Below are 19030 nucleotides of genomic sequence, written 5' to 3'. Positions count from 1 at the left end.
ACTTGGAGTCCATTTCTCTGAAGCCTAGTGCTGGGGCAATTGAGTTTCCTGACGTCTTCTCCTTTCCCTCCTGAAATGCTACCTTGAGCTGTGTACACCGAGGAGGTGGGCAGGGGGAGAGGAAGGACCTGCTTCTGTTGTGACAGTGTGCTTCACCTAACGTGAGGTTTGCAGGCAATGGTCCATATCAGACATCTTAATTCTTAAGTCCCTCAAACCCCTGTCTGCTTGGGCCTCTGGCAAGACTCAGAGGGGCCCAAAATGAGAAAGAGAAAGGGAAACTAAAAGGAAATAGGTAGGTAGGTAGGTAGGTAGGTAGATAGAGCGAGCCTGGTCTGGAGCAGGAGTGGGAGGGTGGCACCACTTCTAGGCACAGGGCTGGGAGACAAGGCCCAGCAGCCCTGTGGAGCTACTAGGATTGTTTAACCCCTGGAACCGGAGCCCAACAGTGTGGGCCCTCAGCAACAGCCCAGCCCGGTGGGGATTCCAATCGATCGATACTCCTGGCGGTAAAGGCCTCAGCTTTTCTTCTCCATTTGCTCCAGTCCCCTCATGCTCCCGAGTACATAATACCTACTTACCAACCCAGCTTCTGTGTCAGTGTCTGAAGAGACTGATCTACCGACCCCAAACTGAAAAGCCTTCTATGTAATAATGACCACTCAACATGCTTGTAGTTGCTGATAAAATGACCAGATAAAAAGGCTAAAGCTCTTGTCCCTTTTCAACTTGGGGTAATAAAACAGACCAAATTTGAATGCTTGAGCAAAGCATTCAGCAGGAATTTCCCACTCTCTGAAGGAGGCAGTTTCAGAGGCAGTTTGGGGGCTCCTCCTAAAAGCCCCAGAGGAGTCATCCTGAGACTCTCAGTGGTGGGGTCCCCGCAGAATTGCCACACTTATCCTTCAACCCAGTCATTTCGGAGTGCTAACAGTAAAACATGACTTGCCACACCACTTTCAGATACATAGAAAGGAAGGCAGTGCTCTTTCTTTCTTTCTTTCTTTTCTTTCTTTTTTTTTTTTAGCTCTGTCCTTTGCTCCACAGGCGTGAGGGGGCGACAGTACTCTGAGATGGGCTGGAATGGAATAGCTGTCATCCAGCCTTTAACTGTACCCCCCAAAGACCAGCTGCCAAGTTCCTTCTGGCCGCCTCTGTCCAGGAAGCTAGCACACGCTAGAGCTCTCAGGAGAGAGACTTGGGGGGGGGGGGGGGGTTAAAACAAAAGGGAATCACACCATTCATTGAACGTACTGGGAATTGTCAGTAAGCTTCCAATTTATATCTCACCGCTACTCTCTATTCACTGCTTAATCTTTGCTAGGAACCAAGAGCAAATCAGAGAAAAATGTAGGAGAGGATGAAGACTAAGCTAGAGAGAGATAAAGTAGACTTCTAAATCCAAGCAAAAGTACTTGGCGTGCGCCGATTTGAAAAGCTCTTTCCGGCAAAGCTAGTTTTCTTTTTATCTTCCCAGATCAACACTGCGGGGCCGCTGGAGGCAAAGGCTGAGGTGTTCAGATCGGAAACACCCCCTCCCAAGCCTGGGTGAAAATGCTGTCTGTCACGTCCCCCAGCCCGGTCCGCTGTCGGTAGAGTGCACCCCATAAGCCAGGCTGGGCAGTGCGAGGAAAGCCCGGGGCGCCGGAGAGGAAGCCGAGCTTTCCCCTCCGGAAGCGCGTTGTGTGCGGCTGGCTCAGAACCCACAGAACCGCGTGAGTCCCACTGTCCCCGCCTATGGAAATCAATGCCACTACAACTTATCCCCCTGATGGCCCGCGGGCCCCGAGAGATCGCTCCGGTCCAAGAGAAGCTGCCCAATCCTGTTTGCAATAGGGTACAGTGTGTCTTCCCCAATGGGGTGCCTGGACACTTAGACCCTATGGGCCCCCGGCTGGTTCCTAAGAACAGCGCAATTGCCACGCGCACCTCGCTGGCTCTGTGCGCACAAAAGCGCGCAACTGCGAGAAAGGCGCAGCCACTGCTGCGTTTTTCTCTACAGCTCCCGCCGCCCACGCAGGAGGTGTCTGTGCTCCTAGAACAATAGAGGGCTGTACCTCGCGGCTCCGCCACTAGAGGAGGCACAAAGAGCCGAGGCAGCTCCAGAACAATGTAACCAGCGCATCAACTCGTCCCCTCCCGCTGGTCGTCAGCCCTCCCCGCCACGGCGCGACGCGCACAATCAGCGTCCGCTTAATGCAAAGGCGGAGCCTGTAGCCCGCGGCCAAGATGCATTAACTAACCTGCATCTTAATTTCGCAGCACCTCTTCCCTGAGAGCGCCTAACCTCTCTCCAAGCCCAGCCAAACCTCGGCAAATCCCAGCAAACGCTAGGAGCGGGGCAAGGGTGGCTGGCAAGTGAGGCACAGCGCTCTCCATTCTTAGTTTCTCTTCCCCCATTCTCCCAGAGGTTAATGTGGCAGTGCAAACCCTCATCCTTGCACGCTCCCCTCGCTGTGGACAGTGACGTGGGAGCTAGCCCAAGTCGGCTCTTTGGGTCAGAAAGTCCCTGCGCCAACGCCAAGGCCAAAGAAGGGCTCAGGAAGCGCTGTTACAGTCTAGCCACCAGTTCCCGGTGCGGGCAAGGCTGTGACTCCTGCCAATAACCAAAGAAGTTTGCCTGATATGGTGGGTAGGAGAACAGAGAGATCTTTTTCTCTTCCGAAGAGCAAAGCCCCTCAACCGATTCCATACAGGGAGACTAGGCAGCCTGGAAAACTGAAATGTATTGTTTAAGCAAGTGTTCAATGCACAGGGTTTTGAACAAGGGTAATACCTGGTCTCTGTGAGTCCTGGAAAAAGAGGGCTCCTAGTGGATACCAGGCACCCCATTTCGCCTCGGAAAGAGAGGGCAACATTGACACATTGAGGGAGGCAAATGAAATGTGTGTGTGTGTGTGTGTGTGTGTAGGGGGGAGTCGGTAGATCAAAGCTGTAGATGAGGAGGAAGGAAAAGAAGAAAAATAGAAGAGAGAGCTGAAAGAAGAGAAGGAAGAGAGAAAGAGGAAGTGGAACAAGAAATAAAGTCAAGAACAGGAAGTGTGTAGGGGATAACAGGCGGGAACCCAGAGTAGTGCTAGGTGTGCTGACCTGGGGCCACAAGCACCCCGGAGTCCTCTCCCCAGCAGCTTGGCTCCAGGTGACTCTCTGGGCTTACCTGCCAGGCGTAAGGCGGACATGCGCTGGAACTCCGGCTCCTGCAGCCACTTCCACATCCTGCGGAAGGTCTCCCTGCCAGATTTGAGTTTACTCCACGGCTTTGGGTTCCGGAGCAGGTCGGAGAGAGTCCCCTGAGACCGGCACAGCACCCTCTGCGCGAAGATCGCCTGCGGAATGCTGTAGCGCTTCAGCTCGGCGGTGATGCGCTGGGCCACCTCTTTGGTGTTGATCTCCTCCAGCTGGCCGGATGTGGCCACCTGCGAGCCCGACGAGGACGAGGGTGGACGTTCGCGGCTGGGTGCCAGCACTGGCCCGTGGGACTGAGCGTGACCCGGGTGGTGCAGGCCATTGAGGTGCGACATCATGGCCGCGGGCGGGGTGCCCAGGCCCCGGGACAGGTGCTGCTCACCGCGGGTCAGCATGGCAGTGTGGTGCGCGTCGAAGTTGGGGCTGAGCATTTTGTCGTGGCCCGGCGGCCCGTAGTTGGGCAGGCTCTGCTGCGCGTTGTGGAGGCCACCCAGCCCGTTGCCCAACGGCGTGGCGCCCAGCGGGGACAGGCTCTGGCTCATGCCCGGCATCTCCTTGTAGGGGCTGTAGAGGTTGTTCATGGCCGGGAGCCCGCGTTCATCGCGCATGAGGGTGAAGCTGCCGCTGACGTTGCCCGACAGGCGCTGGTGGTGGTGGTGGTGGTGATGGTGGTGTGGGTGGTGGTGGTGAGGGTGCGGGTGGTGGAACTTGTCCGACACGGTGGAGATGGGCGGCAGCGGCTGGAGCGGCGTCAACGTGGTGTAGGTGTTGCTCATGCCCATGCCGGGTGGGGACGAGTCGCAGGACATGCTCATGGCGTGATGGAGCGGGATAGAGAGCTCGGGCCGGTAGTCGCCGCCGTCCAGGATCGAGGCCATGCTAGTGACCATGGCCGAGCGCGACGCCGCCGCCGCCGCTGCCGCCGCCGTGCCCAGCTCCTGGTGAGCCGTTGGCGGCGGCGGCGGGCCCCGCAGGGAGCCGGCAGCGCCGCGGCCCGCGTGGTGGGGACTGGGGCTGGCCAGCAGCTCCTGCTCATGGCCCGGGCCCCCGCCGCCGCCCCCGCCGCCCCCGCCGCCGCCCCCGCCGCTGCCGCCGCCGGCCGGCCCGTGTAAAGTGCCCAGACTTTCCATTGTCAGCTCCGGGTTCATGGCGCAGCCTTCTAGTTCTTTGGTGAGGCATCGATAGGCGGTGTAGGCAGCCTTCATTCAGTCCATCGGGGCACGGGGGCGGCGGGGGCGGCCGGCGGGCTGGCGAGGCGCGCGTGGCGGAGCTCCGCCGCGGGAGCAGGGGAGGGCACCAGACTGCGTGAGTGTGTGGAGGGGGAGCGTGCGTGCGGTGTGCGCCCCGGGCTGCGGGCGGGCGCGCCCGGGGTGGGGGCGGGGTGGGGGCGGCGGGGCGTGCGTGCGGGAGAGGAGAGGGGGCGGGGAGGGAGGGAGGGATCACCGAGCCCCGCCGCTCGGGCCGGCGCGCAGCCTAGCCATGTCCCAGCCCGCTCCGGTGCGGACGGCTTCTGTTTGGGTGAGCGGGAGCTGTCCAGAAGGGCTCTGCCGCCGGCCGGGGCAGCCAACCTACCCTCCCGGACCCGGGGCGGGGCAGCACCCGATGAGCGCCGCGAACAGCCACTCCGAGGCCACGGCTGGCCTGGGGGGCGGGCCTCCTGCGCACATCTACCAATGGCTTAGGAGGAGGCGGGGCTGCGCGTTTCAGGTTTGGCTGACGGCTCTGTCTTTTTTTTTTTCTCCTCTGCCACTGGAATCAAACGTCAAAGAGAGGGAGGGCGGGGAAGAAGGGGTAGAAGAGGAAGAGAGAGGCAGGAGTGCGAGCTGGGGACAGAAATTATGTTAAAGATGCCGCGTTGTGTCTCTCCCCTCCCAACCCCAACAGCTGCGATCTGGGGGAAAAGGGCCTTGCTTCAGTTCCCTTCGCTTCACCCCGGAGCTTTTCTCCAGGCTAGAAAGCTGGGAGGAAAGGACTCCGCTACTTGCTGGTGTAAAAACAAACACAGGTCTCAGCAAGCCACTTCCCAAGCGTCCCTAGCTGGGAGCCAGTAGTTTTTAGCATTTTAAAATGCGGGCGCTAATGTTTTCTAATGCAGGGCAAATTCCCGAGACTGGGGCGTGCTTCATCTTACCCCCGAGAGGAACTCCAGCGCCCTCGCCGCCGGTGAGCTGCGGCTGGCGGAGGCAGCAAGCCCACAGGCGGCTCGGCCCGTGGTAGTGCATGCAAAGTTAACACAATAATATCATTTAATTATCTGGCGAGCCCATAAATCTCCCTGTTATGAGGCTTCAGAAGGGCCCTGCTAGATTGCAGAACAAAGCTAGAACTCCAAGAGCTTCGGTTTCAATGTGACCAAATGCTTGCCTCATTAGAGACTTGTTAATTTTAAAAATTGTCGGTGGTGGTGTGTGGGTGGGGGTGGGTGTTGCGGCAAGATTGTTGCCGCTGCCTAAAGTAAGCAAACTTCTCTTGGGGGCAGGGAGTATGTAAACGGTCTGGGACGACACCCGTGGATCTTTCCCCAAACACACACGAACGCACACACACACACACACACACACACACACACACACACACACACCTCTCGAATCCCGGGAGAGGAACACCCCGGATTAGGGCTGTGGTAGATGCCATGAAGCCTTGGCAGACATTGGCATATCCAAACCTTGTTTCTGAAAAGACCAGAACCCCGGCAAGTTCTAGAACGCTCTCAAGCCGCAGCTTTAAAAAGTACACCTTCTTTTACCTAGAATTTCCGCTATTCGGTAACCCCGGAGTGGGGTCGAGAGAAGGTGGAGATTTCTGCGACCCGGGTGGGGGCACGGAGAGAGGTGGCAGCGACAGAGCCACCGGACACCGCAAGCCTTAAAAGTAGCAGATTCTTCCAAAGCAGGTTGCGCGCTCTGTTTGCCTCCAGAAGATTCAAGCTAGCCGAGGTTGCGCAGATGTTGCCTTTGTTTAAAGAGACAGTAATTAAGGACAGGGTGGACATAAGTTTGAGAAGCGTGACCTATTTTCTTTTGATCAGCTGTCAAAAAGAAGAGCAGGGGGTCTCCTTAAGACAGCCCCCTCCAACCACTTCCAGCTGTTAGAGAAAACTTGCTGGGAAAACAAGGGCACAGTCTGGCATACTGTATGTGCCTTCCAGGAGCTGAAGAAAGCGTTGAAAATAGTTCTTAGTCTCCCTGACTTTTTAGGGCTGCCCTCCTCTCTTCTAGCTACAGAGCCTCCTGAGCCCACCCCATCCCCCCCAATCCTGTCACATGAAGTGTACAGTGATGTTACTCACAGGTCTACCATGGAGCTCCGGACAATACCTTACCAGTTATTATTTCAAATAGCTGCTTCCCTGTAATACCAAAGCCTGGGTAAGAAAGTGGATTGTAGACATACTTTTCTGGATGCTCACATCTGTAATGTCACAAAACTAGACCGGTGAAAGAATTCAGTTTTCTGTTTCTCTGCCTTTTCTCTCCCTCTCACCCTCTCCTACCGTCTCTCTCCCCACACCCCACCTTATACATGGCCGCTGGACACTTGGGATAATTTGAAACAGTTATTATTTGAAATATACATGGAATTGAACAAAAGGCAATAAGAGTGCAAGCTAGGGGAAGGAGTCTGTCGGGTATGCCCTGGTGCTGAAGCAGCCTCCTCTGCCCTGGCTTCAGCCTCAAAGACTGGCCAGTGATCCCAGGCTTGGACATGGATAGGCAGTGCCTCAATACAGAAAACTAAATATATAAGTTGCCATTTAAATAATTTTTCAAAATGATAAACTCATTTACCAGGCTATCAAGATAAATATCCTAGGAATTGCATTTCGGTGTGCCTGGGAGCAGTCAAGTACTGGGGAGTTGAAAGGTGAGTTGCATATTCTCGCTGCCTAGCTCCCTCTCTCCCTCCTCCCTTTCTCCTCCCTCTCTCCCACCGTAGCTCCCCCTTTGCTCGATCAATATTGGCGATCTCAGGGAAATCATGAAATAGTATTGGCTTCTTTGTGTATAATTTCATTGGGGTAGATTAAAGCAGATTTTTCACGTTGTTTTTTCCAATGGTGGTTTGAGGTTTTATATTTCAAACCAAAACCCACTTAAAAGGAAAATTAATGGGTATGTTTAGCCAGCCTCCTAATTTTCGACTGAATTAGGTTTGCATGCCCTTTTCCCTTTCTTTCAAAAAAAAAAAGGAAGAATATTTATTTTCTACTTGAAGATAATTTTAAGAACATCAGTACTAATAAGGTTTTCAAATACGTTTTAACGTATCTTTGATGTTTCTTTTTCTATTGTTCTTTAAGAAAATAAAAATGCTTTCTAACTGCCCCTTGTTTAGGACATATACACTAGGCTTCACAAGTTCTTCGACTCAGAATTTTTTCTTTTAATTTGAAGTTACATGCCTGTTCCCCCTTCCCCTTGGCATTTGATCAGCAAATAGACTATACAGAACTGTGGTAGCAGGAGAGCTAGTTCATGACTAGTAGAATCTGGACAAACAGTTGCACTAGCCATTTTACCAGGGGAAGGATGTCCATTTCTTGGTGTGCCACATCCACAGGTCTGATATTCTTTAAGATCAAACACTTAAATGGGTCAAAAGAAGCCTTTACATAAAATGCAGCTTTGAAGACAAATGTAAAACCTATTGTACTGTAACGGGGAAAAAAATCTGAACTTGAGCTAGCAATTGCAGAAAAAGACTGGAAATTTTTACTTTTCATACGTGTTTTCACATTAAATTGTTTTTTAGGCTCTGAGAGGGAGAAAGCAGTGGACATTCAATTAAAACAGAGACCCTATAAATTATTCACACACACAAAAATAAAGAGCCCACAAGTAAGCCCAGTCTGGATGAGGGGCCCAACAGCTTTGTTTTCACCAAACAACAGTAACCACAACCCAAATCTCGGGAAGAGGAGGGCTGCTGATTTCCACCCAAATGTTCAAAATGCTGGAGAAGGTTTTGTGTCGAGCAGAGAACATTTGTGCTACAACTAGGTTTATCCGAGCACTACAAAAAGACATAATGGTGGGTTGATTTGGACTATTTTATTTTTGTCCTTCCCCAAACCATCTGGCGTGTGAGTGTAGGGGTATTGATCAGGATCTGTGAGCTGCAGACCCCATGCCAATCTATAGCGTTTCTGGCAATCAGCATCGTCCATGAATTGCAGCTGTCTGTGCAGCTCCCGAACAGAAATCTTCAAAAAAGTCCCCCCCTTATCAAACACATCATCCGTTCAGGGGTAAGTCAATATATTTTCTTTGTCATTCCGGGAGCCAGGATTATGCAGGAGAAAGTTTTTTTGTTGTTGTCTATTGTAGCTGCCGCTGCTGCGCCTGCCCCCACCCCCTTTTTAAAGGAAGGAGAGCAATTTTCTAGCCTTTGAATGGAAATGGGCTTCCAGAAAGGCCTCAAGCGTTTGTACGAATCGGACGACAAATGCTGTTTAAATATTGTGGGGGAATTCCAAGAGGAGGGAGAAATTCTTATGTTGCTATACACAAATAATAAGTGATAATAGAGGGTGCCTTTTTCATGGAACAGAATTTTCTCCCCCCTTTTCCGGAGCCCCTGGTGATGAAGACACCGCAAGGCTCTGTGATTACACTTGCAGATGGACGGTGGGTGCTGGTGGTGGAAAAGGGAGCCTTCGGAATTGTGGCTCTGTTTGATATCTCCATTAGCTTCAATTTTCCTCTGCTTGAAAGCTGGGGCCAGTTGAGCACCGGGTGAGGAAAACTAAAACCAAAGCTCCGCGAACTCCCTTTGGCCTCTCAGCTCAGAAACTCATGGACACATTTAGATTTCGGTTGAATCTAGGAAAGTTAAAAAAAAAAAAAAGTCCAGGTGGTGAGATGGAAGTATCCTTCCTCCATGTGAATGTTGTTAAAAATCGAAAACACCAGGTTAGTTGGCAGAGCTGGCAAGGAACTGACCGCCCTTAACTTTTTGGCTAACAAAGAACACTTTGCGCCAGGGTGGGGGAGAGTTGGAGTTTGCTAGTGTTCTTCCCACCCTCAGCTGGCCTCTTGGGGGGCGGGGGATGAAGGTACAGGAGAGCCTTCCCTTAGAGCCCCAAGCCCAGTGCCTAGATTGGAAAGTGGGGAATGGGGACAGCAGGGGTGAACCCAACAGGGTGGCTGGGCTGGGGGCAAGCCCTACCACAGCTTCAGTAGTCCGCGGGCGGGAATGGTCAGTCTTGGGGGAGGGAAGAGAAGACCCCCACCCCAAAGAGCGTTGACACCTGCTTCAGGGGCCGGAGTCCGGAGAGGCAGCCAGAACACTGAGCACCGCAGAGGTACTCTGCCAGGGTGTCCACCTGCCTAGTTTTGAAGAAAGCCAGGGACTAGGTCACCTACCTTGATCACCGCCCCCCCCCCCACTCCTATAGATAGGGAACTGTTGGAGTTTTGTGTCCTCAGGGACATACACACACGCACACGCACACACACGCACACACACGCATGCATGCATCCCTGCCCTCTCCGGCTTTCCTGGCCCCCTCGCGGGAGGAGTTTGGGCAGGAGTGGGTGTTGGGGCCTCTGATCCCGGCAGGAGGTCACTGTCACGGGGGCTGGGTTTTGGGACCTCGGCCGGGAATTCGGGGCCCATCACAAAACCTTATCTGCCCCCCTTCCCATTTCGGTTCTGTTTTCGTGGCTGCTATTACTGTGGAATCGGTGGGAGACATAATTTCACTCTTTCGGGGGAAATCAAATTCAAAGAAGTAAAGGGGAATGTGAGGATTCGAACCTGCGAAGATCAGAAGGTTTCTTCTGGGTTGGGGTGGGAAGCCACCAGCATAGCTCTCACAAGAACGACTTACTTCGTAGCCGGAGAGCGAGGATGAATTTGCTCTCAATGGACTTCCAGTTCCTTCCCCAGGACGTTCAGTTCCCGGCCCTGTAGCCTTTGTGGGTCTGCCATCCTACTTTCTTTTTGACCGTGGATTTCAGAAAATACAACTCAAGTGTGCTTGAAATAAAGTTTTCCTCTCCCCGGTTGTCACCCCACAAAAGATAAACTGGCGTGAGGTCCTTTTGTTCAGGTCAAGTTGTGCGTGAAATCTTTTTGTTGTCCTTTCAAAGGGAAGGCAAAAGTTGCAGTAAAAAGGACAAATTTAACTGAAAGTGGAGCCGTTTTCAAGTTGCTCTGAGACCCTAAGCACGGGCATCGCCTTTTATTTATGACCTTCTTAAAAACGATTACTTATTTATTTGCTCTGGACATAACTATTTTTGATTGCATATTCAATATTGTTTAGGTATTGATACAAACATCCAGGACTTCCCCTTTCTATGAAAATGGTAGATTATTAAAGTCTTTTTGTATAATTTCAATTGTCTTGCTCCCATAGAATTTTAAAAAAGTATACAGTATACTTAAAAAAATTGGCCAGATTTTAAACTTGAGAAGTATATTTTCCGATTTCAAAATATAATATTTATATTTGAAACGAAGAAACCCGAGGATTTAAAATGTTTACGCGAATCAGACCATTTCTTTAAGAAAATCAATATATTTTTTTAGATTCCTTGGTCTGAGCTTCCAAACATGACATAACCAAAGGGAGTCGGAGCTGATCTTTCAAAATAACACGATCAAAAGGCCACGCTCAGATTATTGAAGGAGCATTTTATCTTTGGAAAATCGCTTCGATGTCACTTTTGGGGACTTTAAATTTTTTATTGTTTCCAAACGTGTAACAAAAAGCAACTCTGACCGTCCGCAGGTTCGGAGGCGGCCGTTGTCTCACTGCGGGACGCGGTCCCCCAGGGCCCCTGGACTCAGCTCCGGGCCGGCCGGGCACAGGTGGTTTGTCTGCTCCCAAAGAACCGGGTGTCGGGGCGCCCGCCGCCGGGGCTGGGAGCGCCGTGCCCGCCGCGCTCGCGTCTGCGGAGGGAGACCTGTTGGCGTCGAGGCCGCGGGCGCGGGAGGCTGCGAGCGGCTCCCGGGCCGGCCGCGCTCTCCCGGTTCCGCCGAGCCCTTCGCCCCCGGTCCCGCTCTCCCGGCCCGCGCCGCGCCGCCTGTCGGGGAGGGGGCTGCGCGGCCCCGCGGCCCGGGAGGCGGGAGGCGGAGGCGGAGGGAGCCGGCCAGGATTGATGTCTAAATCAATGCCGTTTCTAGGCGCTTCTCTCGGCTCCTCTCCATCTTCCTTAGAGGCAGATCGCCTCCCGAGGGTGGGCTTCCGCTCCCTTCGCAAAGTCAGGGTCCGCACCAAACCGAAACCGCAGCCCCGCGCGGGGCGCGGCGGGGCCGGGGTGGACCTGCCCCGAGGACCGACAGGACCGGCGGGGGAACTGCAGGCCTGGCAGCCGCGCCCGTCGGCGCGCCCAGTGCCCCCCTCGACCTCCTCCCGCAGGCCACCCCGCGCCCCTCCTGAATCCCACTTCTCTCCGCACCCGGAGCGGCGCCCCCGCTCGCCTTCCCTCTCCCCACCAGCTCGGACCCAGGCCGAGGCCTGTCCCCGTCTGCCCTCCTGTCTCCCAACGAGGCCCCGATTTGATGGGATCTGGAAGGGGGAGACCCCTAGTTTCCGACGCTACGGCAGGCCCGGCCGCTTCTGATTTAATTATTCACTGATGAATTAGACAGCTGCAATTGTTGTGAAAAATCAGCGGCCGCGATCGATTCCAGGAACGAGTAGGGGGTGAGGAGGCCGCGGGGGATAAGGGGGAAGTCGGCCCGGCCCTCGGGTGCCCTGGTCCAGGCGACCTGGCCCGGCCCCAGCCCCGGCCGAGCGCGCACGACCCCGACTCCTCTCCTCGCACTGGGCCCGGCGCGGTGGGCGCGCGCGAGGCCACGGGCCTGGCTCCCCTCTCGGCCTGCTCCCGCCTCCGGTGGAGGAGCCGAAGGGGGAGTGAAGAGAAGGGCCGGAGGGTGGAGGCCACGGCCCCGTGGGTGCCCCGGCCTGGCGCCCCTGCCCACCTGGCGCCCCGGTGGGGGAGGCGGAAGGCGGCCGGCGGGCGCTTCCGGTCCCGCACACGTGGGCGCGGGGTCTAGCGAGGCCGCGGGGAGCTCCTCGGCCGGCGAAGGCGAAGGCGAAGGCTTCTAGGGCCTCGCGGCCCTGCGCCTTCCGCTGCGCCCCGGACCCTGGCTCCCCGGCGCTGCCGCCCTCCTCGAGGGCAGGGCGAGCCCCATCGGGTCGAGGACGGTGAGTTCCAGCCCGCGCACCGCCGTCTCCTGGTGCCCTCGAGGCAGGAGCCGGGAGCCCGAGGGCGGTGGATTCCATTTCCCTCTTCTTTGACCCAGGCTTTCAGAACAAGGAGCGGGCACAGTTGTGTGGCGAATACAAGCTAAAGAAGCCATTAGGGTTATATTGATGCAAAACTGTAGAAGGATTTGATGTGGCCAGATAGTGTATGAAAAGCCGTGTGTGCGTGTGTGTGTGTGTGTGTGTGTGTGTGTGTGTGTGCGCGCGCGCGCGCCTATGTCAGAAAAGCCCTGGAAGCCAGAGGGCAGTCCTTTGGTATATACATTTTATGTTCTCTTCTTTGGTCGTATTAAATTCATGTGGTTTTCCTTACAATTTGAAATTATTTTTTTATACTACGTTTTATGGGCGTCACAAATTATACAGGGCATTTATAGGCTATGGAGAACAAAAATATTAAAGGTTTAAAGCGCCTCATCCCCAATGTTTCATTTTTCTTTCTTCTTAAAACTACTTTGAAGTATTTACTATCTCCCTTTGTTGGTGAAATGTGCTCTTTAGACCTTATCCTGAAAGAGGTGAGCACTGGCTCCCTGGAGATCAGATACAGAGTCAAAGAGGGACCTCAGAGGTTCATCACAATCCACGGGGCTGTGCATAGGTCACTGAACACAAAATGGCCTTTCCTGTCTTGCTTACTGAGGTGGTTTAATAGATTTTGTAGTGGTCTTCCAACTATCAGACTGGGGAAACCTGGCTTCGGGGCTTTGTGTTCCCATAAACCAAATATGATGCCCATGTGAAGTTCTTTACCTTATCGACATAAATTGGTAAAAAGAAAGTGAAATCCTTAGGACAATTTTGAAACATTATGCTTTGAACCACCATGTTTCAAACATGGCTTGTAATATGTGGAAAGCCCTTAAACTTTTCCATCTGGGCTTGTGAAAGATTTCCGAAAATCCTGTAAATGATATTCTGTATACTAGTACATCTGCTACAAAACTACAGATATTTAATTTGGATGTAAATTAGTATTAATTTGCCCCCGTCCCCACTTTTTAGTATTAATCTAAGTAGCGGTGTTTTTAGGGAGAAGGAGTGAGCTATGGTTGATTTCACTCCAGTAAATGTGGGGTGAGTAGAAACAGTTGGTTGAGGGTCCTCTTGTCCCATGCACCTGGAGGTCAAAGTTCTGGATTCGGGCACATGCCCTGTTGCTTGTGGGCTTGATCACCGGTAGGGGGCGTGCAGGAGGCAGCCAGGTTGATATTTCTCTCTAATGGATGTTTCTATCTCTCTCTCCCTCTTCCTGAAATCAATAAAAATATATTTCAAAAGTACAAGCCAGAGGTTAGATAGATTCATATGATTAAAGCAAACATTTTTGTGTTTTGAAGAGATATAGTTTTTGCACTTGCAGATGCTGTTCCCTCAGTGACTCAGATGGTGAACTGTTTTCAACCACAGTGGACCCGGTGAATGTCATTCAGTTCATAGCTGAAGTTTTAGTTCCTATTTATAGACTTCTTTTTTTGGAGCTATTTGACTATCTAATTTCCTTTGAGAAAAAATTGTTTTACTTTCTTTTATGTTCATATTTTAATTTTATTCCCCAGCTCTTACGTTAAATATTGTAACTTAAATATTGGAACATTAGTGGGGGCAGCCACCAGGTGCAAAACTCAGAATATGGGAGAGTTCTTGGAAATTGTAAAGTGTTATATAGAAAATTGGTGATGGTTCATTGATTCATTAATTTATTTCTTAATTTAAGAAATATTTATTGAATACATCCTAGGTGCCTCTTTCACTTTTGGTTTCCAAGTAAGCGAAGTTGTCTTTAAGTAGAAAAGAACTCCATGGAAGAAACCATGTAGCTCACAGAGGCAATAGAAATACAAAAGAGTCAAGCTTGGAAAGCAAGCAGAAATCAAGAGACAATGGGAACAGCAGCAAAGTCAAGGTCACACTATGCAATAGATTGGTTAGGAAGCCTCTGTGGTCACTGTTGTCTCTGTTGCTGCTGCCAAGAGAGACAGGCTATCCCTGTGTTTTTATGTTGTTTCTGCAACAGCCAGTGGGGGAGGGGGATGCCCTCTCTTATGGCATATACCAGGATCCTAGCTATCCAAGGGTGAGAAGGAGAGGCACTGATTCTACTGCACACTTTAGGGAATCATTTAAAATAAGAAGTTTGCTTCGATAGTGGGCAGCAAAAAAACAGAAAACAAACAAAAAGCACCTTGAAATATGTTACTACTTAGGTGCTGGGGGTAGAATAATGAACAAATTAGATATGGTCCTTGCTCTTAAGAATCTTTCATATTAGTGGAGTGAGGATGACTGTTCTTTCTTTCTTTCTTTTTTTTTTTTGTATAAAGAAGGGGGAAAAAAACCCAGCAAAGAATTACTCAGATCTCATCTCAAAGTAATGGACTAAGTTTCCCCTTATTTTCCCCCTATTCTTCTTTTGGGTAAGGTTGGAAGTTAGTTAGCGGAAGTTAGAAATTACTGATTTAGGGAGTGCTGTGTCTAGTCCATCACCTGCAATCTCAAGGTCAAGTGTGTGGTGGAAACAAGATCTGAATCTGGAGGTGGACCAGGCAATCCTGTTGTCTAGTGCCCTCCTCATGCAGATGTTCTCCAAAGTCCTTTCCACGCATGCTCCCCTTTTATCAAAATGGGCTCTTTATGATTATTGGGTTAATTTCCTGAGGGCTCTTTTTTAGATATCCTAAATCTGAATCCAAGTTGTTATGGGGTTTATAACCTTAAAAGCTATTTCTGATGGGATACTTTTGTAATGATTAACTTCATATAACAAAAAGGTTTTGGGATTCTCTTTTAAAAATGAATTTTTAAAAATTTTGAATTCTGAGTGATCTGATTCAGTGAATGGGTTTGTTGCTTCAAGTTTTAAATTATATTCTGAGTTTGTGGTTCCTAGCTGTAATTAATTTTCAGACCAAGAATGGAACAGAGGGTAGAGAATGAGAGACCAGAACCTGTCATGATTTAATGTGACCAGTGAGACCAGAATTGCTTCAGAGTTATGTCATTTCTGAGAATTTACTGCACATTTTTTTTTACTGAGGTATTTCTTTTGAAGAGGATTTTAAGTTTTAAGTAAAAAAATTTACTTGATGGGGCAAAGCCCTATTTAAATCTTGTTTCTTCAAAGTGGAACCATAGTGATATTTACTATATCATCAAAGTGTTCTGACTGGAAAGATGTGGGGACAGTTTCAAGGGTCATGTTTAACATTAGGTTTGTTTCATAATATAAATAAATCACAGGAATCCTGCATATTTTGTATTCTTGGTATTCTGAAAAATGGGTGTCAAATGATTGTGTGTTAAACCAGGGCCACTTGCCTTGTAAATGAGCCTTCTTTAGACCTATTTTAAAAGTGAATAATTTCTTGGAAAACCAAACAATCATTGCAAATATATATACTTAAAAATTGATTTCTGCATGTTGGGGTTGCTTACAATAGAAGGGGCTGGGGTGGGGTGGAGGGGAATAAAACGAGCAATGGGAAGAGTCACATTTATAGGAGTTGATTGATCCAAAACATGGTAAGATTTTTTTTTTTTTTGGCTTGGCTTATTCTCTCCTTCTCTATACCATTTCAAATCCTACTCATGCTTTACTATACCAGTATGAAGAATTTCTGGGTGAGACCCATAGTAGGAAATGGATTTTATGCTGTAACCCTAGTACCTATATAGTATATACACATTTCAGGAAGGAAAGACACCTTTTGAAAGTGCCCTGTTGTAGCCAAAATTGTATTTGAAAAATTAATTCCTAAAGTAGAGAGCCTTGTCTGTTGGTTCTGGGTTGTTTTTTTATCTGTATCATGTTTGTTTTTCTCACTGCTCGCTTAGCACATGCCATCTAATGCTCGGTATTGTTATTTGTGTATGTGGTTCGCTGGCTGCTTTAGATAGTTATGATGCCATCCTGGAGGGAAGTCTCTAATGACATGCCATAGGGCTCTTTATCCTACCATGTTCAATATATTTTTTTTTATTAAAGTCTTTACTGAAGGTTAGAAAGATTGCTCATCAAATTTGTAGGTGACACAGAGCAAGTAGCCATAGCTAATATATTGAAAGGCGAAATCAAGATTCAAAATGAAACATGAATGTTGGAATGAAAACCAACATGATGTAATTTAACAAAGACCAATACAAAAGCCCTTTATTGAGGCTAAAAAATATAAATCAAGGGAGGTTTCTGGATTGTGACAATAATGCATGTGAAAAGATGGGGATATAAATCTTATATACATGCAAAATGGTTCAAAAATATTATTCTGTATAAAAAAGCTAATGTAATTTTATGCTGCATCAATAGAAATATGGTATATAGCTTGCAAGGAAGGTAACAGGTTCCCAGTATTCTGGGATGGACATTTATCTGGCTCCAGTTACCTTATTTTAATATAAACATTGATAAGTTAGAGATTAGCATAGGTCCTCAGGATGTGAAGGAAGAGGAAACCATGGTTTATGTGGAAGAGTTAGAGCAAATGTTTAGCCTAGAGAAGAGGCAAATAATACAGTACATGATTGCCACTTTAAATATTTGCCTAGCTGTCACATGGCAGAGGGGGTAGTGTTTCCTGCTCCCCAGGGCAGAGTTAGGACCAAAGGGTAAAAGTGACAGAGGAGCTGACTTTGATTCTAATAATTAAGGTTGTCCAAGAGTACAGCAAGTTTCCATATGAAGGAGTGAATTCTTCACCCAGAGAAATATCCTGCAGAGGTTAAGTGACTATCTGGCTAGGATGCTAGTAGTAGGGATCAGCTGAATTAGGCAACCGGTTGAAATAGATGATCTCTCTGGTTGAATTTTTATAATTCTCTGAATTGCATATTTGAAAAATAATACTATGAAAGTGATTTCATATAGATGATTTTAAGAGATACATTAATATTCAAGCTTGTGAGAACTTTAAATGTGCACAGTAGAGCATTTTGTATCTCAAAGCACTATAACACTATTCCTTTACTTTTGAAAAATACAACTTTGTTTCTTGTGTGCATTTGTAAAAATCTAAAAAAAGCCTGAAGACCAACATTTTTTTAATCTCATGTTGAAATAACCTTAATTGAACTGATATGACACTATTTCAGTCTTTACTCTAGTTAGAATTAACATTCATATATACCTCTGTAGAAATATTATTGTATTTGATTATAGGGAGCTATGCAGATCCTATTGGGGGTTATGATTTTTACCACTAACTTTCAAAATATCTGAAAAGTTCTTGATTCTCAATTATCTATCTCCAAAGGATTTAGTTAGGGGTTGTTATTATTAGTTGTCCTATAATTAAATAGTTCTTGTTTTTTCAGGGTAACTTGAATTGATTGGCCAAAAATCTAGGTAATAAGCTCCATTATTTCCCCATGCTAGAATGATTCTCAAGAGCTATTGTCAAGTCCTTGAAATTGTCACAGAAGGAATTTGCTCTATGAGCCACACTTATACTAAATATTGAAGCAATAAGTTGCTCTGCCATTCCATATATATTTTATGAAGAGGTCAGTGGCAAATATTATCAGTGTCAAGGATCTCCTCTCAAAGCATAATTTGATATTACTTAAGGCTGGCTCTGGGTGACAGTATCACACTTTTCTGGCCTAGGTGGAGTACTTAGTAAGATCAGGTAATTAATGGTTTTCCTTTTACAAATCATTTCTGTAACTTTTACTCACTCTGCAGAATTTATGGGACACCTATGCTGACTCTCAGTGAGGCAACAGTATTTACAAGATGAAGGAAATGAAGATACTAATTTTAATATGCTCATTTCACCCTGAAAACAACCCGTAAGGTAAGCAGGACCGATATTATTGTTCCTATTTTAACGATGAAAAAATGGAATCTGGGGGAAGTGAAGTGATTTGCTTAGGTTATACATTCAGTAAGTCATAGAACAGGACTTGAATCTAAGGTTTTAATTCAGAGTCTAGTTATCTTCCCATCATATTAACATATATTGAGAACCTGTTGTTTATCATATAAAATATATCTTTTTTTTCACCCAACCCTTATCAGAGTCATTTACTTTTACTTGGCTGCTCAGAATTCAGGCCCGGTTTTTGTGTTTGGAGAATGCACTGTGAAATAAGTTTTTATTGGATATGGGTCTCCACTTACTTCTGTGAAAGCCAAAAAGCTCAAACTCCTTGTCTTTCCATTCCCTGGCAGTTGGGAATCAGGAACATCAAGTAAGCTCAGCCAATGAGATACGCTCCCCCTGGGGGTAAGACACCAAAGAACAAAAGAGTGGGGGCAGCCTAGAATTCAAGCTGGTGAAGGTGGTGCATTCTGTGTCCAGCTGTGGCAGTTCATCAGCAGGCTGGATCTTGGGTTGTGATTCCTCATGCTTAATCTTTGTTGATTTCTGACTATTTTCTGGACATGATTCTCATCCCTTACGGTCTGTGCTGTGAGCCATCTGCTTTCCTTTCATGAAATTTGTCTGCAAAAGTTAGCGGGGGTTAGTTTCTGTTGTTTTCAACTAAGAACTTGAGAAGAGATTCATTTTATGGATGAGAGTTGTTCAGATTTTGGACATATTTTGAAGGGGGAGCTGACAGAATTTGTTGAGGGATTGGATATGGAATGTGAGAGAAAGAAAGGAATCAAAGACAGAATTTTTG

General features: G+C 48.6%; 1 protein-coding gene across 1 annotated transcript in view; it reads right to left on the bottom strand.

Moving 5' to 3' along the window:
- Positions 1 to 4391, bottom strand: part of ONECUT2 (one cut homeobox 2) — a gene marked incomplete at its 5' end in the record, with an annotated part of 47705 nt that extends 43314 nt beyond the window's left edge. Inside the window, one exon of the mRNA XM_079783556.1 lies at positions 3158 to 4391. Coding sequence (XP_079639682.1) covers positions 3158 to 4391 — 1234 coding nt within the window. The remainder of the gene's footprint in view (positions 1 to 3157) is intronic.
- Between the last annotated feature and the right edge of the window lie 14639 nt (positions 4392 to 19030).

Source organism: Cnephaeus nilssonii (genome assembly GCF_951640355.1).
Source record: "Cnephaeus nilssonii genome assembly, chromosome: 11".
Classification (NCBI taxonomy): Eukaryota; Metazoa; Chordata; class Mammalia; order Chiroptera; family Vespertilionidae; genus Cnephaeus; species Cnephaeus nilssonii.
Note: the sequence above shows the minus strand (reverse complement) of the source record. Positions and strands in the feature narration are given on the sequence as shown.